The 24906-nt window shown below is 47.1% G+C and overlaps 1 protein-coding gene and 1 pseudogene across 2 annotated transcripts; both read left to right on the top strand.

The window, feature by feature from the left end:
- The first annotated feature begins 320 nt into the window (after positions 1-320).
- On the top strand, positions 321-19854 carry LOC130379166 (puromycin-sensitive aminopeptidase-like). Of its 2 annotated transcripts, none has more exons than XM_056585840.1 (23): positions 321-666; positions 3180-3264; positions 3409-3486; positions 3681-3802; positions 4369-4476; positions 4809-5006; positions 5266-5362; positions 5455-5488; positions 5902-6016; positions 6681-6845; positions 8755-8859; positions 8979-9036; positions 9127-9236; positions 10628-10691; positions 11136-11275; positions 13545-13679; positions 15717-15936; positions 16532-16674; positions 16904-16960; positions 17230-17337; positions 17870-18025; positions 18253-18300; positions 19186-19854. In XM_056585840.1, exons 1-23 carry the CDS (start codon positions 373-375, stop codon positions 19333-19335), a joined length of 2790 nt encoding a protein of 929 aa, XP_056441815.1. In that variant the 5' UTR covers positions 321-372; the 3' UTR covers positions 19336-19854. The 2 variants fall into 2 exon arrangements, with proteins under 2 accessions (XP_056441815.1, XP_056441813.1); XM_056585838.1 differs by having other exon boundaries at positions 3180-3270.
- A 2804-nt stretch (positions 19855-22658) lies between these two features.
- On the top strand, positions 22659-23199 carry LOC130378665 (UPF0669 protein C6orf120 homolog; annotated as a pseudogene).
- Positions 23200-24906: the final 1707 nt, after the last annotated feature.

Here is a 24906-nt window from a genome sequence, read left to right as displayed (position 1 = left end):
ATCATTATCATAAAAAAGAAGGAGTATATTGTTATTATTATTATTGTTGTTCTTATTCTTTGTTCTTGTTATTACTATTGTTCTTGCTCTGTTCTTCTGCTTCTTCTTGTTCTTCTTGTTATTATTATTATATCACATTCATAAAGGGGAAACAAAACTTGTTTTCCTCATATAATTTTTACAAACAGAGAGTTATTTAATATATGAACGTGTCGAAAATGTCGTGACATTTATGCGAGAAGGCACGCAACCTCCACAACGCGCTGACGTCTCCGGTGTAGAGGCGACGCGCTGACGCACCGCAATCAGTAGTTGTTTGGTTTTGAAGTGAGAGGGGAGGACTGAATCGGGGCAAACAGAGTACGGATTTTTATGTTGTTGGTTCTGGGCCGCTGGGTCTCACACGCATTCATACCAAGAGTCTCGACGTGCTTTCCAGCTCTGCTGCCGAGGACCATTTTGCGTAACTTCAATAAAATCAAATTCATAGTTCACATCCATAGCGCCGTCTCCGTCAACGCTGTCAGCCCAAACAGAGCGACCATGCCTGAGAGGAGGCCCTTCGTCCGGCTGCCCACTGACGTCTTCCCAGTCAACTATGGGTTATGTCTGAAGCCCGATCTCATTGACTTCACGTTTGAAGGAAAACTGGAAGCTGCGGTTGAGGTGTGTAGTTACGGCGCCAGTGAATGTGTGCATTGATGTGTTTGTGCATGGCGGGCATCTTGTTATGTAATCAATTCAGCGAGCCAGCTAATTTGCCATGTTGGAAGGCTAGCGGCAGACTGCTAGCCATCTACCCACTAAGCTATCGCAGATAGCTAGCCATCTAAGCTATCCCTGACAGGTAGCTAGCAATTAAGCTATCATAGATGGCTAGCCTTCAACTCACTAAGCTATTACATATAGCTAACCTTCTACCCAATAATCGTTTCACAGATATATAGTCATCTATCCACTAAGCTACCAAATATAGCCAGTCATCTACACACTAAGCTATCACAGATAGCTAACCATCGATCCACTAATCTATCACATATAGCCAGTCATCTATCTAACAAGCTATCCCTATAGCTAACCATCCGCCTAACCGCTAACTCTAACAGAAAGGTGACAATCTATCCACTAAGCCGACCCGGACAGATACCTCGCCATCTCCCCACTAAGCTATCACAGATAACGTTATCTGCTAGCCATCTACCCACTAACCCCTACTCAATAACCCCCACAGATACCTAACCATCCACCAACTTTGCCACCCCTGACGGATAACTCGCCAGCTACCCACTAACCCCTACTCAATAACCCCCACAGATACCTAACCATCCACCCACTTTGCCACCCTGACGGATAACTCGCCAGCTACCCACTAAGCTATAACATAGACCCACTAGCCATCTACCCACTAACCCCCACAGCTACTAGCGATCTACCAACCAAGCCATCCATGACAGATAGCTAGCCCTTTCACCAACCTCCCTATTTTGTCTTGTGTACACTCAGAGTTCCATCGGTACGGCTCAAGTGCCCCTCATCCCATTGAGTAACACCAAACTAGAAATTGTATTAATATTTGCGTGGCCTTTTTTGGCTTTATTATTTTTTCAGTCATAACTTTATTGGCCTGAGCTTTTAATATATTTTTATACTGGTATAACAAATTACTCCCTGGAACCTGCTCACGTACCCTCTAGGATGCGTCCACCCCTGGATTAGAATCACTGCATTAGGGTTTTTCACCACAAATAGCTAACCTTGTGGCCCAGATGACGACACAAGAAAGAGTTAATAATGAAGACAGCCCAACGAGTGTTGACGGAAAACGGAAAACATCGGTCTGTGTTCCATTTTAAGAACGGATGTTTGGTGTGTATATATATATATATATATATATATATATATATTATAACTAGCACGGTTCTCTCATAAGGTTGTCTTTCTTGCATCATGAGATATGCTGGCCAACAAACGTTGTGTAATTTTGATGTGGCCATCAATCCAACATGCTACAGCTAATGTTTGCTATATCATACTGAATATAGCTACCTTTTATCATTATACCTGTGTATTCAGTATGCTGCTTCTTCGGCCAAGATCTGCTGGATTTATCTCTACTAGTTTGACATTCATTCAATACCATTATCACCAGTATCTTTGTTATCAAGTAATTGTTTCGACAGGCTGTGAATATCACTAGACATTGTGTTATTCGATTGTGTTTTATAATATTGATAAACAAATCGAGAAACGGCTCAGTTTATCTTAGATTGTGTTCCAATACATTTCATTGTCCTGGCCACTGGCACCGTGGGTTTTTGTGTTCATCTTTCTGTACAGTGTCGATAAAGCGAGGGTTTTTAGGATATGAAACGTGGGGCTTTTTGCTGTGTCCCGTGTCTCTCACTCTCTCTCTCCGTAGACGAAAATCCATAATCTGCCAACATAAGTCCGATCTGAAGTCATGCTATTCACTCTGTCAGAACCTTATTGGAACTCACACATTTAGAATTTTGATTTTGAGTGAAGAAACACTGGGAAAATCCCAGTTTTCCTATTCTGTGTTTCCTTTTTTTCCCCAAGGATATAATCCACTGTTATATTTGTGTGTATATAAATATTTGAAGAATCCTCTGCTGAGGTGAAAGACCAGCTTTAAAGCTCCTTTAAGGCATGGCATCCGCAGGTCTATTGTTTTGCTGACAACCGTGGCCCGGTGCCATCAGCCAATGGGTTTGTTCTATAATTACTCATTGCCTTCAATCTCCCGTGTAATACTCTGAATGCCCTGAGCTGCACTTTTCCTATTCAAATCACTAGCCCATGATCTCCAGGAGGTAGCCTGGTAGCTCTGTCCTGTTAACGCTGTGCTAGCCTGTTTGCTCTACCCCGAGTTTGTCTGTGATCCCAGTGCATGTTTGCCTCCGGTACACATTAGCCTTTAGAAGGTGTTAGCCTATAGCAGGTGTTAGCCTATAGCAGGTGTTGGCCTCTACGCAGGTGCCTAAAGCAGTAGCCTTTAGCAGCTTGGCTCAGGTTCTGATTGGATTTGCCCCCGCTGGTAGAGTGCTACATTTGTCTCTGGATACTGGAAAGGCTGATATGGACCTTTCCATTATCGGTCGGTTGTAGAGTTCAGATGGATAGGGTCTGTGAGTTGTACTGATGTGTTGTTTTCCCAGGTGACGCAGCCCACCAACCAGATTGTGATGAACTGCGCTGACATCGACATCATCACAGCGTCCTTCGTACCAGAAGGGGGAGAAGGTGAGGGTGAGGGATAGTTCCACTCCTTTACAGCCCCCCACCCCACTGTCGTGAAGTTTTGAATTAGTCTCATCAAAAGTCCCGAAACCCAACCCACATAATGCCCTGGATGTTTGAGTCACGTTTTCGCCGTTTGTCTTCCAGAGGTCAACGCAACAGGGTTCAACTACCAGAACGAAGACGAGAAGGTCACCCTCTCGTTCCCCAGCACCCTCCAGAAAGGTAAGCCCCTCCTCTCTACCCCATGCTTTGCAAGGCCGTCGTTTCTTTTGTTGCTGCGGAACAAAAACAAACAGCCGCCAATTGTGTGTGTCTGTGTGTGTGTGTGTACATTTACTTGTTTGTGTGTGTGTGTGACATTGTGTGTGCGCATACTTTCTATTTTACACTTGTGTGTGTTTATCCCCCACCCCCAGGGTCGGCTATATTGAAGATTGACTTTGTGGGGGAGCTCAACGACAAGATGAAGGGGTTTTATAGAAGTAAATATGCAAGTCCTTCCGGGGAAGTCCGCTACGCTGCTGTAACACAGTTTGAGGTACGCCAACACACACACAAACACACACACACACCAACACACACACACACACAACATACAAACACACAAACGCGCACACCAACGCACACACACACCAACACGCACACACACACTAACACGCTCACACACACCCACACACTCACACTCTCGCACACACACACACACACACACCAACAGATGGTTTCCTGGGAGTAGAGGAGCCTCGAGTCTGCGTGTTGCAACATGGCCGGTGTTGATGATGTCCAGAAATGGCCCAACACCTCTGTCATTCTATTTTTGTGTGAGTGTGTCATTCTATGTGTGTGTGTGTTGTTGAAGCTCAACAACAAAAATTTGTACAAAACAAATCTAACATTTGAAACGTGTATCAGTTAGTGCGCTCCTTGACCTGACATGGTCATCCGAACTGTCTGTGTGGTGTGGCTGTGCGTTAAGTGCCTGCAGATCCTTGCTCTCTTGCTGATGTTGTCTACTCTGACCCCTTTTCTCTCTGACTCCACCCCCCTCCCTCCCCGCTTGGTTTCCCCATCCCCACCCCCTCCATTTCTGGCGCCTTCCCATCGCAGGCCACGGACGCACGCCGGGCCTTCCCCTGTTGGGACGAGCCCGCCATCAAAGCCACCTTCGACATCACCCTGATCGTGCCCAAGGAGCGCGTGGCGCTGTCCAACATGGTACCCCCTGTCTCTGATCCACTCAACCCTTGAAGTTTTATTTTTAGTTAAACAAAGCATTTTATTCTCAGTAGTATGTCGAAAAAGGCGATCTATGCATGTCATTTTTACTACAGCGTTCTAAGAAAATCTAGTGAAATGGAAATTTAAAGACCAAGTTAATGCATGCATATATCTTTCAGAAGACTTTTTCATACAAATGATAAATTGCTGGCGACCTGCGACCTTCTCGCTCCCCTTCTGTGACCCATCTATGGGTCGTGACCTACCGGTTGAGAAGCCACTGACCCAGTCCTATGTCCTAACTGGTGCCCCGTGTCTCTCCGACCCAGAATGTAATCGACAGAAAGCCGTACCCCGAGGACGCCGGCCTGGTGGAGGTGAAGTTCGCCACCACACCCATCATGTCAACGTACCTGGTGGCCTTCGTCATCGGAGAGTATGACTTTGTGGAGGGGCAATCGTCCGACGGTGTGCTGGTGCGCGTCTACACACCGTTCAAGGCCGAGCAGGGGAAGTTTGCGTTGGAGGTGAGACTTTAGACTTTTACCATCGCATGACCATTTTGGGTTGGCAAGTTAACTGGGTTTTAGGTTGGCAGGTTAGGCTTCAGATCTTGATCGACCGGTTTCCTTTATGATGGGTAGCCGGTTACCTTTCATTCTTCTTAGCTTTGTGTTTAGCTTCCTTCCGTGGAATTAAACTGCCAACGCATCTTCTATTATTCATGAAGTTATATCTGGCATTTATCCATGTTCATATACATCCCTCCCCCCATTGTCTTTGCAGGTCGCTATCAAAACCTTACCCTTCTACAAAGACTACTTCAATGTTCCCTATCCGTTGCCTAAAATTGATCTCATAGCCATCGCTGACTTTGCCGCTGGTGAGTGGGGTTGATTTTCGTTCCTCCAGTAGAACATGCTGTGGCTGGACTGTGCCAGAGGCTCGTATGTAATGTATACTTCCTTTTTGCAGGTGCCATGGAGAACTGGGGTCTGGTCACATACAGGTACAGTGTTTAGTTTGGGGCTCCAGACATTGATCAAAAAGAAGGGATTAACATCATAATGTAACAGTAGTCACTGTTCTGGGCTGCCGTGGCCCGATTGTTGCTTTAGCTCAGGTGAAGGAATTAAAGGGGGCTCAGGGCATTTTGCACATGAAATTTGAATCAACCTCCGTATTGGGATGTAGGGTTAACTTCGATTTCTTTGTCTTTTATTTGCATTTCATTTGGCGCGTAGAATATTTGGTGAAATACCCTGAATGTATTCCACGGGGGCAACACAATGCCAGAAAGCCCTTGTGTAAAACAATGGCATTTCCTACACTGGTTGACTGTCCACCGTCCTTATGGCTGAAGCATCTGTCTGTTGTGCTGAGAGTTGGGGTGTTCATGTTGTGTTCCCCGACCCTTCCAAGGGAGACGGCACTGCTCATTGACCCCAAGAACTCCTGCTCCTCCTCTCGCCAGTGGGTGGCTCTGGTGGTCGGACACGAGCTGGCCCACCAGTGGTTCGGAAACCTGGTCACCATGGTAACTATCCACACTGAACCCCCGCCTAGCGCTTTTAACACGTGTTAAACTCAACCACCATTCCAACTTTGATGGTGGTAACCATTGGTGGTAAGTAACCATCAAATCTTCCTTAGAAATGGATTGTCAAGTGTTGCTATGGCACCTGGTCGTTGACAACAGCGTTGCTAAGGGCCCCGGCACTGAAGTACAGTGTTGCTATGGACGCTGGCCCTTCACAACGGCGTTGCTACGGGGCCCGGTCCTTAACCACGCCATAACTATGGCCACAGGTCCTTAATGACCAGCCTGGCTATCGGTTAGCAGCCCAACGTGGTACGTCTCCTGCAGCGTCGCTGTTATGTAACCCAGCAACGCCAGGAGGAGTGGAACAGGTTGCTGTGGTTGCTATGCAGGGATGTATGTAGGGTTGGTGAGTTTCCAACGCTGAGCACAACATTCCTGCACTCTGGTTCTTGTTGTGCAGCTGGCTTAGAACAATATTGTGATTCTCAGAGCTTGTCACTGTAAGCTTACTTGAATAAGTTAAATAAGTGATTGATAACAGCACCCTGTTTTAATGTGTGTGTGTGTGTGTGTGTGTGTGTGTGTGTGTGTGTGTTGTGTGGTGTGTGTGTGTGTGTGTGTGTGTGTGTGTGTGTGTGTGTGTGTGTGTGTGTGTTAGGAATGGTGGACCCACCTGTGGCTGAACGAGGGCTTTGCGTCCTGGATAGAGTACCTGTGTGTGGACCACTGCTTCCCCGAGTACGACATCTGGACCCAGTTCGTCTCCGCCGACTACACTCGTGCCCTGGAGCTGGACGCCCTGGACAACAGCCACCCCATTGAGGTCAGATACGCACACACTCGCACGTAGACACATACATGCACCGGCGCACACTAGGGGTGAAACGGATCAGTGTGTCCACGGTTCGGTTCAGATAACCGTTTTGGGCCTCGGTTTCGGATACGGTTCGGATTAGGATCATGTCCGTGGTAGTAAAAAGGCGGACTTTTTTTTGACGGAGGGTTTGGGGGAGAAACACAAAAATGAATGAGACCCACAGGATATTTGCAATGTGTTAATTGACTGCAATCAGACAACTTGCAAGGCTTTTTTGTGCAATAAATGTTCCCCTAAATGCATTTGAAAACATGGTGCACTGACACATGTAAGGGATAACGGCCGACGAGGCTTAGAACTCTGGCGACGAGCGCAGCATGAAGCCAGAGTTGCCTCTACCTGTCCATTATTTCCATCGAACCGGTCGACCTCGAAGGCCGTTATCCCGCTTATCACCCGTTTGTATTTATCTCCCGTATATTTAGAATATAATTGTATCAATTACTTTCTTTAAATTTAGGAATCGTGCGCTTGAACTTCAGAAAACAACCTATTACAGCTACCTCATTGGCTCGGGCAGCACTGGAGAGAATGCATTCCGCTGGGTCCTAAACACACTTTTGTATCGGACGTAGGCTACAGTAGGCAAAATACGCTACATAAGGCAATGCCTTCATGAAACCGAAATCCGCGGATCTCCAGAATGCTCCGAACTGTGGTAAACGAACCGAACGGATTCGGATACAATTCGAATCCGCTGCAGGCCTAGCGCACACACAAACAGACATACGTACAGGCAAACAAGCACGCACACAGATATGTGGCTCTTACAATCAATGACTCTCACTTACTAACACACCCACACCCCTATGAGACGCGCGCGCACACACAAACACACACACAGGTTACATAGGGCTGGGCCCTCAGAAAGGGGAGGATATGTAGGGAACAGTGGGGACTAGCAGGTCATAGAGTGAATCAACGGTTGCATAACACTGTTTGAGCGATGCAACATGCTCCACCGCATACAAGGGTGTACGACACTGAGAGATGCATAACATGCATATTAATATTTCATTGTGTTTACTGTAGTGCAACCACATGTGCTGCTGAGTAGTGCTTTTAGTTTTGTCAAGAATAACCTGTGTGCGTGTGCGTGTCTGTTTTTCCCTGAAATGCAGGCTTCCTTTTTTTTGTTGTAATTTGTAAAATAATACTGCATGTAGAATAGCCAATGTGAAAACTTGTGCAACACTGTCTGTAGTAGCTATGTTTACTGATCTGACTTCCTGTTGTTGTTGTTATGCGAACTAATCTGACTTCCCTTAAACGCAGGGAATGGTTTCTGTAAAGATAAGAATATATCAACCAAACTATTACCCCACTCATTGACCATTTCCTTGTCAACATTTGATGGCTAGATAATATTACTGATCTGCTCTTTGACCACAACATATACTGTTTATCCGGTATCCGGTACCTAGCCAGGGAACCAGACATGAATCTTCGTGCTCATGTTTAATTTGCACTGGTATATTCATCTGCCCACCTCCTACTCCCCTTCAGACAGATTTCAAGCAGGCCTGGCCAGATCGGGCCAATCAAACACGTTTATCAAGAACGGGGCGGGTTTGAAACCATGTCTGAACAGATGATTGCCTCCTGGATCCTCCTTGAGGGTCAGGGTTAGGGCAGGTGCAGCCAACTAGGGACATATATTCTCACAGAGAATCTCTCTTACTGAGAGCAAACAGAAGCCTAGGCCATCTCCAACTAATTTCTAAACTAATGGCTCTTAAATCGTACCCAACACACTTTTTCTTTACAGAGAGCTCCTATATGAATATAATAATGTAAAAACCCTAGAAATTATGCCAAATTGTGTGCCCCGTAACGTTCCCTGTGCGGTCTGCAGGTGAACGTCGGCCACCCGTCGGAAGTGGACGAGATCTTCGACGCCATCTCCTACAGCAAAGGCGCGTCGGTCATCCGCATGCTGCACGACTACATCGGAGACCAGGTAGATCACCCCAGCCCCCCCACACCTTTCTGTTGCCACACCGACCTCCATGTTGTTACACTTCCTTTGGTTTACTTTGCTGCCGTTTGTGAGCCATGCCTCTTCCGTATTTGTTGTAGGATTTTAGGAAAGGAAATGCCTATCTATTGAAGTTCCAGCATAAAAATGCATCGACAGGTAAGGCACACACAGGCTGGCGGCCTTGTCATTGTCCAGAATCGATTTGATTGGTTCCCCACCCTCTCTGACTCCCCGCCTCTCTCCCAGAGGACCTATGGGACTGCCTGGGACAGGCGAGTGGGAAGCCAATCGCGGAGGTGATGAGCTCTTGGACCCAACAGATGGGCTTCCCTATTATAGTAGTGGACCAGGAACAAGTAAGCCTCGACCCCCACCGCACCCTCTTACCCTGATGTTTACCCTCTGAAGGACCACACTGAGTCAAGGGCAAATATTTGATATCTAATTAAAGAACTCTGGCCCGGCTGAAAATACTGGCTGCTTACGGCCTCGCATACCATTTTATCCATCTATATCTGTATGAGATGCATGCCTTCTCTGGACTCTGTTGGCAGCGTTGGTTGGCAGATGAAGACGGCAGACTGTTAATGTTATTACTGCTGTAAAATAGAAAGTTGTAATACTTGTTCAAACTGAAGGGCCAGGGGCAGGGATAGCGTCAGGGTGTCCAGCCAAAGGTATGGGGTTCTCCAAGTGTCCACAGTCTACCTGGAGGCATCCTAGAACGAGAGGCCCCCTGCAAGTGTACCTACCCACATGTAGCTGTACTCAGTCACTAATAGGGGTGTAACGGTACACAAAAGTCACGGTTTGGTACGTACTTTGGTTTTGAAGTCACGGTACGGTACAGGACGGTCCGGTTCATAGTTAAGAGGAAAATTAAATAAAACTGCTTGTTTGTCAACATTGGAGAATAGCCGTAGATCAGCAGCCATGAAAACACCAATAGCCTTGTATATGGCTAGCTTGCACAGCTTGCTTTTTTTTTTCACAACAACCGTGATAGAAACACCTCAATGGTGCCTTTTTCAAATGCGTGTGCATGTTAAAGTGCTGTTCGTAGACACGGTGAGCCCTCTCCGCAGCCGGAGAGCCTGTCGGAGACCCTCTACTTAGCTTACGATGAGCATCCAATATTTTTTAACTATCCGCCATGCAACGGAGACAGCAAGGGCTGTGATTGGTCCTCTAACAAAATCATTTCCGGAATCACTTCTCTGGTTTGACTTTTCACCTTATTCACTTTGTACATTGTTTAAATGGCGCATTAAGGACCAATAAAACACCAAATAAGATTTGAAAAGCTTTGGAAGTTTATTTACAACGCTACTTACATGGTTTGTTGTCAACATATAAGATCCATCGGGCGGCGAATTGCATTGCGTATCCGACAACCCAGACGGAGAACTGCGAATGCTCGAGGATTACGGAGTCGGAGAAGTATACTTTGGCTATGGTCCGTGGGGAACTCTGACCTCAGGTTTTAAATTCTGCATCACATAACAAGCCTTTACATTCGCCATATAAACGCTATGTCCGCAACATTTACGCACTGCATTTCACCTCTGTAACCACCCAGAAGTGCCTGTACCGTGATGGTTCGGTACCAATACGTGTCGTTACACCCCTAGTCGCTAAATCTCTTTGGATGAACGGGTCTAGGGAGTACTCAGTAGTTATAGTAAACAGTGTGTGTGGTGCAGCATCTCATGGAGCCAGCCTGACCTTCTGACCTTCTGGTTCCTAGCAAGGAGACGACCGCATCATCAAGCTCTCTCAGAAGAAGTTCTGTGCCAGTGGACCACACACCGGTAAGCTGGGTCCACTTCTACTAATGCAACACTGAGTAGCAGTCACATGACCCCAGGGCTTGGCCCATATCTACGATCACACTGACGAGCAGTCACATGACCCCAGGGCTGGGCCCATATCTACTATCACACTGACTAGCAGTCACATGACCCCAGGGCTGGGCCCATATCTACTATCACACTGACTAGCAGTCACATGACCCCAGGTCTGGGCCCATATCTACTATCACACTGACTAGCAGTCACATGACCCCAGGGCTGGGCCCATATCTACTATCACACTGACTAGCAGTCACATGACCCCAGGGCTGGGCCCATATCTACTATCACACTGACTAGCAGTCACATCACACCAGGGCTTGCTACGGGAACTTAGTATCTCCTGCACATGTCAGAAGCAAGTGCATGTGGTAGCTGACGGTGTCTCCTCCTCTGCTGGCCCAGCCGAGGAGTGTCCCAGTTGGATGGTGCCCGTCAGCATCTGCACCAGCGACGACCCTAGCCACGCCTGTCACAAGGTGCTGCTGGATGGAACGGACGCCACCATCACCCTCAACAATGTCCGGCCAGACCAGTGGGTCAAGGTACGTCCTGTCACACCAGGCTGCCCCGCTGTCACCCTAGCTGGCAACGGTTCAGACTTGAGCCAGGTCGAGCGCTTTGGTGAGGGGGTTGGTGGGAGTTGTAGTTCCTGGAGGTTTTAAGGTCCTGAAGGTGCCAGGGAGGCAGAGCACTAGTTTGAAGAGCTTTTTTAGATTTTCCTTTTAGATATTTTTGTGCAGTTTACACGGAAGCTGCAATGAATCTCTGCAACCCGTATATATTCTGCATCTCGCAATTAAAGATAAAACTTGACTCATACCATCAGAGGTCACTTCATTGTCCTTGCAATGCTTTCATGGACAACATACACCTGGGTCTTGCCGTGTTCCAGGCTGAAACGGTTCTCTGAATTGTGTTTTTAGGAAATGTAATTTTTTAGGACTTAAACAAAACACCTATTTCCCTCATGCAAAGTTTCGGTTTTCAATCATTGAGTATTCTGTTCCACCACATCCTAGTCCAACCATAGCCTGTGGTTGTGTGTTTAGCATTAACAAGCAGTAAGCTAGCCATGAGCTGAGGTTGGCGACCTTGGCGTCCTCCTCTCTTCATTCATTACCCTGTGCTCGCGTTGTACATATTTACTCTAGTCTCGCCACGCCTCAGGCTTTGTGTGCATTGCACAGACTTGTGAGATAAACGGTGACATGACTTTGAGAAGAACAGATTGCGGATGGGTCGCTCGCTAGCTAGGGTTAAAGCTTCCAGAGCTCACATAGCCTGTAGCATACTCTCCAAGGAAGCTCTGTAGGCATAGCTGTCTAACACACCCCTGCTAGCATACCCTGGGCTAGCATACCATAGGCTAGAACGCCGCGCAGGCTAACCCTTCTGTCTGGTGCTATTTGCATGATCAAACCAAAACCTGAAGGATCAAATCCGAACATTTGGTAGCATAAGGGCGTGTTCACACAGGCAGTTTTTTTATATTAAAAAACACCTGACCCGGGCGGTTTTTTACCAACTAAAAAACTGACAGGGTGGTTTTGTCAAGTTCATTCTAGAGCAGAATGTTCTAGAGCCAACGTTGCCAATCGGTTACCGTATCAAAGTGGTTTGACTACGCTACAGTAGCCGCGTTTTCATGGCAGATCTATGCCGCATAGATTTCTATGCGGCATAGATCTGTTCCTAAAATGTGTTCCGAATGAACTGGATACATGGCAGTAACAAAAGTGTCCGTTATGTCTCTCGCGCACACCTGACACGTCTCTGGACCGGCGGCGACATAATGGATGTCTTATCACTATCGGGGATTTTAAATTTGATTTTAATGAAAGCACAGCAGGAGAGAGCTTTTCTCTGCCTGCTCCTTTAATTAAGAAGGAGGAGGACAGCGCAGCAACGTCAATTTCTCGTCAGATCTTTATATTTACCCTAAGCGCCGCCGCAAACAAGAGGAAGTTGGATGCGAGTCCGCAGCCAAGACTGGTGGGAGAGAGTGGTCTTACGGGAATTTAGTGTGTCAGTTACAATATCGAGGATGAGAAAATTAGCCCTTGTTTTGGCGTTAGATGACAACGACGAGGATAACGATGAACCCTCCCGTTTGTGGGTGCATGACATAAACCGGGGACGGCAGCAGTACGGGGCGTTTCATAGTTGTATTCAGGAGCTACGGTTTGATAATGTCCCAAAATCCCACCGATCGTCCTCCAGATACTCTCCTTGTGATATATGTTGTGGTATAACTTGTTGGTCATGTCATATAACTCAACATGTTCACTAACAAGAACAACAAGTTGCTCCGTCGGGAAAGACTTCTTGGTTTGGGTCGCCATTCTTGAATTTCCAACGTTTTTCCTAGTGACGTAGGTTCTCGTTCATTGGTCAGCTGTCAAAAAACTGCCTGACGTCGGGTGCTTTTTCTTGGCGAGTTGAATTTATCCCAACTTAAAAACCACCCAGAGCAGTGAAAAAAACCCGCTGGCAGCGGTGTTTTTAAAAGCACCCAGGATGTTTTTACAAAAACACCCTGTATCATAGGAATATAATGTAAAACATCCACCCGCACCTGAAAAAAAAACTGCCTGTGTGAACACCCCCTAAGAATATCCTGTTTCACTTGGAAATACGCCCTAGATCACAAAAGACAAGCTCCCCACGCTCCGTCACGTTGTTGCTAGAGAGATGCAGACGCACTAACCAGTTGACAAACTAAAGTGTGGTGTGTGTGTGTGTGTGTGTGTGTGTGTGTGTGTGTGTGTGTGTGTGTGTGTGTGTGTGTGTGTGTGTGTGTGTGTGTGTTAGATAAACCCGGGTACCGTAGGGTTTTACCGGCTCCAGTACAGCACCTCCATGCTGGAGAGTCTGCTGCCGGGGGTCCGGGACCTCAGCCTGCCCCCTGTCGACCGTCTGGGACTGCAGAACGACCTCTTCTCCCTGGTGAGTACACCCACACCTGGATGCACACACGCATACATAAACACACCAGTGTTCACGTTAGCCGGCTATAGCCGGACATTGGCCGATTGCACGCACGCATGGCCGGTATAATAAAATGTAAACGGCCCACATGTCCGAGAAAAGAAAAAAGAAGTTTGCATTTATGTATGAATTAATCAGTAGCATATGAAAACCAGTAGCGGTTCCTGGCCGAGCTCACCAGGGAGGCAAACACGAACGCGGAATTCATGAACGCGCGCAGTGCACCCGGCGCACATGCATGTTTTTTCTAAAGCGTAGGCCTACACTAATTAAAAAAAAATAATCTTGCGTGACGCGTTGTTTGGAGGCTAAACGCGACGCAAAACGCGCAGGTTGAGGTTTTCCCGGAACAAGGCTTTTCTCTCCAAAACAGGATTAAAGCATCTATCAGAAACCGCCTAGCTCTCACTCGCACGTCTTCACCCCCTCACACACGAGTCTTCACCCCCCCCACACACACACCGTGTCATGTGACCATTTCCCTGCAGCGCAGCCGGAGTTGGAACACATCTGCTGTGTGGAAATCACTTGGAGGAGGAGGCTTTGATGGGGCTAGTGTGTGTGTGTGTGTGTGTGTGTGTGTGTGTGTGTGTGTGTGTGTGTGTGTGTGTGTGTGTGTGTGTGTGTGTGTGTGTGTGTGTGTGTATTAGGGGTGTGGGGAGGGGGGCTGTGTGTATGTGGGGGGAGCTAGATCTCTGTGTGTGTGGGGGGGGTTAGTCTTGGTGTATGTGGCTACGCAAACGTGATGATGATTAGCCGACCAGGCGGCTGGTGTTCACCTTCCTGTTACGCATTAAGCGGGATGGGTTACTCATTACAGAGCACTGCAGCGGCCTCTGTTTAGCCTGCATCTATCTCGTAACAGGGACCAGCTCAGGTTAGCCCTAACTAGTGCAGGGGCCGTGTCTTTAGGTTGCATGGTGTTGCTTCCAGTCTTGACTGTTTAATCATATAGCCCTTAATGACTTGAGGACTAGGAGAACTCTCCAAAAACCATTGGGAAGAAACCTTTAGAAGGATCACATAAGAGGGACCACTGTGTTAATGTGTTTAGGGTACATTGTGTGTGTGAGGGTACATTATGCGTGTTTAGGGAAGTGTGGTTATTATATAGCCTTTTCACAAATGCACTGTAGAGTGGACATTCTCCGGATTATACCCGGACGTATGCGTGAATGTAAATATCCTACCACTCTGGACTAGTTTACCTAGAGTTAACCGGCCAGGCCCCCAGTGTAAAGTTCGGAGAGGCGTAGAGTTCACGAGGAACGAGTGGCGTGTGGAGGATGTTTCTATCATGCGAGTTTTGAAACCGTGTAGCTGCTTCGTTCTTTTCTCTCCTCGCCTTTATTTTGCGTTTCGACTTCTTTCTGCTTTCTACTCATTCGTTGATATTGCGAATAAGTCTAAATAAGTGCAGCGTTGATATCACCGCTAAAAGAGTGAGCAAGAGTCACTAAGAACCTTATATCTTCGATGAAGACAGCGACTTCCGCTTCTGCCTGAGGTTGAACTTAAATTGACCTTGAACGCCCGTGGATTAACTTCCTTCCAAGGTTACAAAGAACACAAGTGGGCTTGGGTGTTGACAATGGAACAGAGATGTGTCTGCCCCCATACAGCACGGCTGATGCTATGAGGTCAATGCTATGAGTCAACCTGTTAACCGGGGAGTGACACACTTCTGTTGGTGGGTTTGGATGAGCAGAAAGGAGGTGACTGGTGGATGCGAACCACCATGAGCTCATTTCATAATCTCTCTAATCCTCTCTCTATGTCTGGCTTCTCCTTGTGAACTCTCTCTGTCTGTCTCTCCCGTTCCCTCTGTGTCCCTCCCTCCCCTCTTGTTTTATCTGTCCCTATCCCGTTCCCCCTTTCACTCTTTCACTCTCTTTTCCCTCCCTTTTGTCACTCGCCTCCCTCCCTCTTTCTCTAAATGTCTCCTTTCCTCATTCTTTTGCTTCCACCCTCTATTTTGGTCCCCCCCCCCCCCAGTCCCGTGCAGGGATGATCAGCACGGTGGATGTGCTGCGGCTCATGGAGGCCTTTATCAACGAGCCCAACTACACGGTGTGGAGCGACCTGAGCTGCAACCTGGGCGTGCTGTCCTCCCTGCTCTCCAACACAGACTTCCACGAGGAGATCCAGGAGTTCATCAGGGACCTGTTCACGCCCGTGGGCCTTAGCCTGGGCTGGGACAGCAAGCCCGGGGAAGGTGAGGCCAAGAGGGTGGGCTGGAACAGTAAGCCTGGGGAAGGAGAGGGCAGGCGGGGTGGAACAGCAAGCCTTGGGAATGAGAGGGCAGGCGGGGTGGAACAGCAAGCCTGGGGAAGGAGAGGGCAGGCGGGGTGGAACAGCAAGCCTGGGAGAGGGCAGGCGGGGTGGCGCAACTGGTGGACCGGAGGTCAAAGGTGTGCCTCTGCAGAGTGTGCGCCTCACTTTTATGCCTGGAATGCTTGGCAATAAAAGGAAGGCTTTTTGTATGACTAGAAGATAAGAATACAAGGGTACAGATATCAAATATAAGTACAAGATATTAAAGCTGTGAATACAACGGTATGGTTTTAAAATACAAATACAAGATATACCTTTTTATTATATATTTTTTTATTAACTATATACAATATAAATGAAAGATATTTAAAAATATATCTATCTTTGTCTGGACTGATAGCTATATGTATAGAATGCAGATATTCATCCTTCTATTTATCTATCCCTATCTTCATTCTGATTTACCCCTTGGAACCGTCCAATGGGAGCCCTGTACGGTTTGTCGTCGTGGTAACCAGCGTGTGTTTGTTGTGTAGGCCATCTGGAGGCCCTGCTGCGGGGCCTGGTCCTAGGGAAGCTTGGCAAGGCGGGCCACAAGGCAACGCTGGAGGAGGCTCGCCTCCGCTTCAAGGAGCACGTCGAGGGGAGGCAGGTCCTGTCTGCCGACCTCCGCAGCCCGGTGAGAAACACCACCAAACAGCACTGCTAAAACACACTGATGAACCACCGCAACCCAGCACTGCTAAAACACACTGATCCTGCTTGGTTGGACCAACTCCACCATCGCCATGAACCTCACCACCACCCATCACTGCTAATGCACACATTGATCCGGTTTGGTGGCACCAACATCACCAAGACTCTTGAGTGTAGAGGATGTGTAAACGTTGTCTTGTGTTCTTCACCAGGTGTATCTAACGGTGTTGAAGCATGGGGACAGTGCAACACTGGACACCATGCTGAAGGTACAGACTCTCTGATTGGCTGCCTTCCCTCTTCCCCAAATTCTCTCTCACCCTCTCTCTCACATCCGTGACTCTCTTGGTCTGGCTCTTTCTACTGTTCTCATTGCCTTTTCTCTCTCATTATCTCTCGCTCGATCTCTCAATTCCTTTCTCTCCAATTCAAAGTGCTTCATTGAGAAGGCAAATGAACAAAGCCAAAGCACAACAAGATACATTCAAGATAATAGTCTGAAACACCCGATACAATAAACAACCCACTCTGTCCCCAGCTCCACAAGCAAGCAGACATGCAAGAGGAGAAGAACCGCATCGAGAGGGTCCTGGGAGCCATCTCCGCCCCAGACCTCATCCAGAAGGTGCTCATCTTCGCCCTGTCGGTACGTATCCCCAGCCATCAACGTTTTCACACCCCTACTGCGTGGGGCTTGCTCTCCAGACTGGAGTGAATAAAGGTTTCATTACCTAGGCTGTGCTGGCTGGTGTTTGCTCAAGCACCCACACTGAAGACACCCACGGGAACAGCAGCAACCCTGCGTGTGCAAGGGCTGTTTGCAGAGTCGTGACTTGAAGGGCCTCTATTTCACCACCATATGTGAGGTTGATCTAGCCGTTAAATAGCAGCTCAAAATCCATCCATAGTAGAAGGGTGTTCAAATAAGGTGCATTTAGTGCCCAAGCTGCCATGAAAACACGGAAGCCTGAACCGAACGCGGTTGCACACCTAGGCGATCATTGCGGCTGAAACCGGGTTTCAGGTTGGGTGAATTAATCCTGCGCTGTCGCCTAGCGTCAGATATTCACGTCACACCCGATGACGACCGGTGCAGTTAGGGGGTGCTGTTGCGCAGTTTTGATTCAAGATTCCTTCGAGAGCCAGTTTTTTGACGTGTTGTCTTGGGGGTTGTGTAGGACGACGTGCGGCCCCAGGACACGGTGTCTGTCATCGGGGGCGTGGCCGAGGGCAGCAAGCAGGGCCGGAAGGCCGCCTGGAAGTTTGTGAAGGACAACTGGGAGGAGTTACACAACCGCTACCAGGGCGGCTTCCTCATCTCACGCCTCATCAAGGTGGGCGCGGCCGTGGATGGACGAACGATATTGGATAACTTTGCATACTAGGAGTTGTTATGTTTATGAATGTTTTTGTGGGGTTTAAATTGTGAACGTTGCAATCGGCTTGAGGTATTTCTTTGTCTCAGTATTGAAATTGTTCGTTTTTTTATCATCTATCGTGTATTCCGTCACTAATAGGTTAATTTACTTGGTTACCTTCTACTTTCATTGTTTTTTTGCAGCTCTCTGTAGATGGATTCGCTAATGAGAAAATGGCAGCTGAGGTCAAGGTAGGAACATTTTTATAAAAATAACCGAAACAATGATGTTACTGTGTTTCTGTGTTGTTGTTTTTTTTTTGCTATCGTCACGATTTAAATAGTTTGATATCAAGTGACGTTGTTGAATCGAGCCACATATTTACCGGGGAACTGATCTTGGATAACTTCCACCTCTGTAGATAAAAGGAAGAACACAATTTAGTGTCAAAGTACCATAAAGCCAAGATGACAGCTCCATAGTGAAATAAAGGAGAACTTGTGCTGCCTCGTCTATAGTCCAGATCTATCTTGAATGCTTAAAAAAATCCACACGGTGTAAAACTATGTATATTTGTTGACCGTAGAAATTGGACATTTGGACCAATATGTAAGCCAGTATTTTGCGGGGGAAATCTGCAAGTTAACTCGTAACATGAAGCTGTATTGAAATCTAAGTAGTAGAGTGACACTTGGTCTTTAAAATTCTAGCAAATCTCTGTACCCCAGGTCGTGCAGCACTATTACTAGTTTTGTGTAGCTACTCTAGTGTTGATAGTGGGCGTTGATTGTTCCCAGCCCGTCTTTGATATATCAGATATATTTATATTCAATAGATTTGTTGAGTACTTCTTCTCAATGGTCAATTACCGCCTTCAGCAGTCTGTTATATCTGAAGAGCGTCCCACTGCTATGAATGACAAACCGTTGCTATGGACACTATTCTCCACCGCAGAATAGATCTGAACTTTATATCAATATCATTGTAGATGAAGACCATCCATTTTTGTTATATTTCTTGAACATGTAGCGTGTAATAAGCTGATGACTCCCGCGTGCCTTCTGGGTTTATTTTGCCATGGTGCCATCTTCCCGCCCATGACCCCCTCACACACCTCCTCCTCCTCTCTCATCCAGAGCTTCTTTGAGAGCCACCAGGCCCCCGCGGCCGAGCGCACCGTGCAGCAGTGCTGCGAGAACATCCTCCTCAACGCCGCCTGGCTGAAGAGGGACACCGACGACATCCACCAGTACCTGCTGCAGCGGAAAGGCCCTCCTACCGTCTGAGCCGCGCCCTGCTTCTTCACCACCACCTCCTCCTCCGCCCCCCTGCCCTGTCTAGCAGCCGGCTCCCTCTCTCCAACCCCCCCGCCACGGGAGAGCAGATGAAACAGCTTCTTCTCTTTCTTTCTTTTCCTCTTTTGTTTTGCCTCTTCTTCAAAGAAACTGATATAAAAAGAAAAAAAATAACTAACGCAAGAAGACCAACGCCAAGAATTTAGCCAAGTATTGGACACCTAGAGACTCTGCTGCTACAGAGAGTCCTCGCTGCTCCCATTCTGCCCTCCCTCAACGCTAGGACACGCCTCCTGGGGACACGCCTCCTGGGGACACGCCTCCTGGGGACACAACTCCTGACCAGACAACCGTCGGTGATTTCACTATACAGCACGCACAGACACATGCACACATGGAACATTCACACACAGACTAAAACAACACACACACACACACACACACACACACACACCTGCTAGATTACTGCCCTGGTTCACTGGGCCTAATGCATATCCACCACCAGTTGTTTGGAAAGAAAGAATCCCGTGTTCTTCATGCATGATTCCGTGTTTCTTTGTGACCTTTCTTCCATTCTCAATTTCATGTCCAATCCCCCCCCGGCGATCCCTGTGGCCGGCTACGGGCTCGAGGGCCCGTGGGCAGAATGGGGCCGAGGCGCGCGGCCTCGCCCGGTGACGGCGTTCTTCCGCTGCCCTGCTCCGCCGCTAACCTAGCGATTAGCATGAGCGAGCAGTGCTAGCATGGTACTATGTTGTATACTGTATATTTGCAAGCATTTCTTGCGGACCACGGTCCTGGAAAGCGTAGACGGCAATGTTCATGATGACCTGTCTCCAGCGCACCTCCTCCCCCCCCCCCCCCCCCCCCCCCCCCCCCCCCCCCCCCCCCCCCCACCCCCCCCCCCCCCCCCCCCCCCCCCCCCCCCCCCCCCCCCCCCCCCCCCCCCCCCCCCCCCCCCCCCCCCCCCCCCCCCCCCCCCCCCCCCCCCCCCCCCCCCCCCCCCCCCCCCCCCCCCCCCCCCCCCCCCCCCCCCCCCCCCCCCCCCCCCCCCCCCCCCCCCCCCCCCCCCCCCCCCACCACATATCATCGACCCGTGTCTCGTAGGCTCGCCGTACAGTTCCGAAGCGATCCAAGACCGCAAGGTGTGTAAAGCAAGCAACCTCCCCCGCCCTCTACAGCACTCCCTCAACAAAATGACCTAAAAAAAACAAATCTTTCATAGGACGTCAGATAAAGTGATTTGTTTAAATGCTAGAATGATTGTGTATTCTGAGAAGAAAAAATAACGTATTATGATTATGACATACTTTTGGGGCTTTTACTTTGAAAAAAATCAGGTGATCCTGTAGAGTTGGCGCGATGGCCGGTCTTTGATGTGATGTGTTCTCTTACGCTGTTGAACTCAGAAGCCTTAAATTGGTCAACTGGTTTGCAATAATATAATTATTAATATTAAGTGGTAGTGAGTTCCACGGGAAATCTAATGTGACAATTATTAAACTAGTAAACATCTATGTAGAATTTACCAGTTTTGATGTGGCGCGGAATATATATTTAAAAAAAGAAAAAAAAAAACATTACGGAGAATATAATCCAATGCTTCTTTACCCTGAAAATTTGTTGGCTTTTATGATTTAAATTACAGTTGGTGTTCATTAAAGTGAGAGAGTACAAAATGTGCCATTGGTTCCATGATTTTTAAGAAGTGGTGTGAGGTTTATGGAAACCATTGATCTACAAATGAACACTCAATGAAAACAGTAGAAGATATTTTAGCCGTGGCCTAGCAATCATGGCAGATTACTAAATGGCGAGACTTAAATGTGGTTGAGTTGAATGCTGATAAAAGAATCAAATCGTCAATTTAGCTGATTATGGGAGAAGAAATCAATGACGCAGCCAGAAATGTAATTTTTTGATTGATCCAGTTCAACTTTCTGGTGCTTCAACCTGGTAATGATGGAAGATCATAGCATGGAATGATGGGTGGGAATTTGTTTTACTGAAATAAATGAAGGTTGTGGTACAATAAAGCAACCTTCTGGGGTATATTTATACTTTAATTACATGATAGTAGTAGTCACCACAACTTTCAATTACTATGAACTGATAACATAAGTATCTGACGTAATATCTAAATTATAATAAACAAGTCTTAACATGGATTTATAATTATGTTTTATACGATTTTAATCCTCGGTAGTCTGAATTGTATTTATTATAGTACATACATTTTAATTATAATATTAAAATCCATGAGTTCAAATTGCATGTCTCGCACTGCACTCTGGGGGCAGTAGTTTACATATCCGGCTGTAGGAAGAGGAAGTTCACTGAACTTTTGTTTCAGGTGGCTTTAAAAAAAATAATAAAAGCTACCTGTCGGGAAACGGGCGTGTAAATAATGACAGCGATGAATTGTAAGTCATCAATCGTTTCGATAGTGCTCCGGAAAATATCTAACATTAAGTTACTAGTCCGTTTCTGACTTCGCAATGCAACTCTTACAACCACGTTATCAGTAATAGCTTCGCTTTAGCATGTGTTAGCATTGCAGGTTGTTAGCTTTGAGAGCTAGTCTGATCGGTGGTTAACATAGCATTACGTCAAACATACATCCCATTCCCGCTACAAACGTACATAATCCAAGGGTAAAAAACAATTTGACATGGGCATGTCTGGTTCTTATTTTTAAACGTGGTAGCGTGTAGCTTTGAGCAACCAGCTTCCAATTATATTTAGCAGTAATAATACATAGTCTTTGTGCCATGTCTCTTTGTCTTTCTATATCTGATGTAATGACGGAAAGGTTTAGAAAACATCCCCTCACGGCTTTAGGTCAAGCTGTTTAATCATCCTATTTATAGAAGCGGTTAAGAGCCAAACCACTTGTTCCAACTTGTCAACCTGAGAAGTGGTTTAAAACCCTTCTGCCAGATCACGTATCCAGCGAGTCTGACTGTCGCGACCTTATACTCTAACAAATCATATTACAGTGAGTCTGGCTGCTGGGTCCTTTTAAACTCTGTAACAAAACCACTAATAAAGTGAGTCTGGCTGCTGTGTTCTTTCAACTCTCTAAGACCATTCTTCAATAATATATATATTCAATATCTCATATAGATAGCAGCCAATAATTCAAGCCTGAACGGTTTACATTTACTTTGACTGTCTCCCATTTCTTTCCTAATACTCTTGGTGTATAGACATACTGTGTCTTTTGTAGTTTTTGAACCAGATGTGCAACCTGCTCTGCTGCTCCTCAGGTTCCTACTGACATCCAGGTTGACAGCCTGACAGCGGTTGTCGCGATGCTGTGCTGTAGCGTCCTAGTTGCTGCTGCTGCTGTCCCAGGCCGGGGGCTCCAGCCACCACGGACGGAGGACGGCCTGCTGCCACAGGAGTTCACGCTGCTCCACGTGGTCCGGGTCACCATCGGCGCCGGGAATTACAGCTACCTGCGCCTCAACCACGACGGGAGGATCGTCCTTCTCATGCGCAGCCAAGGGAGACGCCGACCTGTACGTGTCCGACAAGAACCCTGCGGCCCAGTTTCGACACGTACAAGCTGCAGTCCACCACCTGGGCCAGGACTGGTGGTTGTGCCCGGGGACTTTGTGAGGCCGTTGGCATCGGTATCTATGGCCACCCATCCTACCTGGAGAGTGAGTTTGAGATGCGGGTCTTTCGACCAGACTGTGAAGCTGGACCCCTTAGAAGATCTCCTCTGAGGAGCCAGGGGCCGCAAAGAAGTTGCCCCAGGGTCCGAGGAGGACTTTCAGGAGGAGGAGTCGATCTTCTGGACTATTCTAATTGGTCTGTTGAAAAATTATAGTGGAGATTTTATTCTGAGCGGGGTTGTATCAGAAGGCTCGCCACTCTGTCTGTCTCTATCACTGGCAGCAACAAGGACCCCGCCTCCCGGATGAACGTTGGTAATTTATTCAGGCCATGCTTATTAATATTCATATTTATATGATTTCCCACACAGATTGATACAGTCTAATGATGAGAAGCATACTAATCATGAGGGATATGTTTTGTTCATTGTAGAGGAGGTACTGTTCGTCCCTCTAGAGAGAGCTGTCTCCCGTTTCAAACTAAAGTCAAGTAATGAGTGACCGTAGGAAATCGGATTAAATATTTTTGGAGGCAAAAATATTTTCTAAAATCCTAGATGAAGACATATGTGCCTAATGGCACGACTGGCTGAGCAGTGACATTGTTGCATGTCAAGTAATGAGATCCCACAACTTGTCTTACTTTTGTCTATTTTTCTATCTAAGTAGCTACATCTGAGTGCGCTTATTCTCGGGGAAACAATTTTGGCAATACACCTGTTGCTGAATATTTGTACTTCCTTCTGAAATCTCCAGTTTTCACTTGGAGACGCAGAAATGCTAACACCCTAGATTGTCAATAATGGAACAATTCAGTTTGATAACTTGTGTGTTCACTTGTGCCTGTTGGACAAGCTCTCGATATCAGCATCACACCCTTTGGTTGAATTTAACTTATGCATCAAATATTGATTTAACCAATGAGCAAAAACATTCCAACAGTGCCTTTCGAACCGTTGTCTTTGGGGTGAACAGCCATGCAGTTTCATGCAACTAGTGATGTGTCAATACTGTTTCTGATTAAAGAAATGATCTTTGCACACTTGTCGGAATGTTGTTTTTAATGTCATTGCTAGAAAGGGACAATAAAAGCATAATTGGGAAACTGAAAAGGTTTTATAATCTAAAGACCTAGTCACTATTTTCCACTATTTAGGCTTTTCTTATTTTAATCTAATACATTTTTGTGTCTGTTTGATATACTTTGGGTAACAGAATTAATGTTACAGCTAATGGGTGTTTTCATGTCGAGTTTTCTGCTGGAAGGGGTTTTGTTTTCGCCAGGTACCGGTTAGTACGTGTGTTCTACAGGTACAGGTTATTAGGTGTGTTTCGTGTTACGGTGGGCTGCTTACCTGACTCCATTTTGTGTCGGACGGCCCATTTCCGGGTTCCATGCGAGCTAACGATGAACTCCTAAACAGGCGAGAGAGTACATCTTCGCCTGCAGCTCAACACTGGACAGAAAATGCTGTAGTTTCGATCTGAAATCGCGGATAAAGTGGGCAGACGTTACCGAAAAAGGCACTCCCACACTTCTATCGTATAGCGGCCGGGTGTTTACATTATCAGAAGTACTTTGCAGCTAATTAGCGGACGGTGCTGACACTGACAGCTGGCCCAGGAATACACTTTTCTGCTAGCTATCTTTCTTCAGCTAACTTCTGCTAGTACTGCTAGCTAACTTTAGCTGCGACTGGCTAGTTTTGCTACCTAACTTCTGCTAGCCGACTTTAACCAACTTTAGCTACTGTTTCTAGCCAACTTAAGCAAGTGTTGCTGGATAACTTTAGCTAGCAGGTAGCAACTTGCGCTAGCCTGCGCCGCGACCAAGCCTCTTGGTTAGCAGGCTACATTTGGGGCTATTTCCATGCTAGCGTAAGCGTGGGTCAACATTCGTAATATTATACTGCAACGACAACACTTCCACTATGGACAC

The sequence above is a fragment of the Gadus chalcogrammus genome, chromosome 3 (genome assembly GCF_026213295.1).
Source record: "Gadus chalcogrammus isolate NIFS_2021 chromosome 3, NIFS_Gcha_1.0, whole genome shotgun sequence".
NCBI lineage: Eukaryota > Metazoa > Chordata > Actinopteri > Gadiformes > Gadidae > Gadus > Gadus chalcogrammus.
This window is presented reverse-complemented; position numbering and strand designations above follow the sequence as displayed.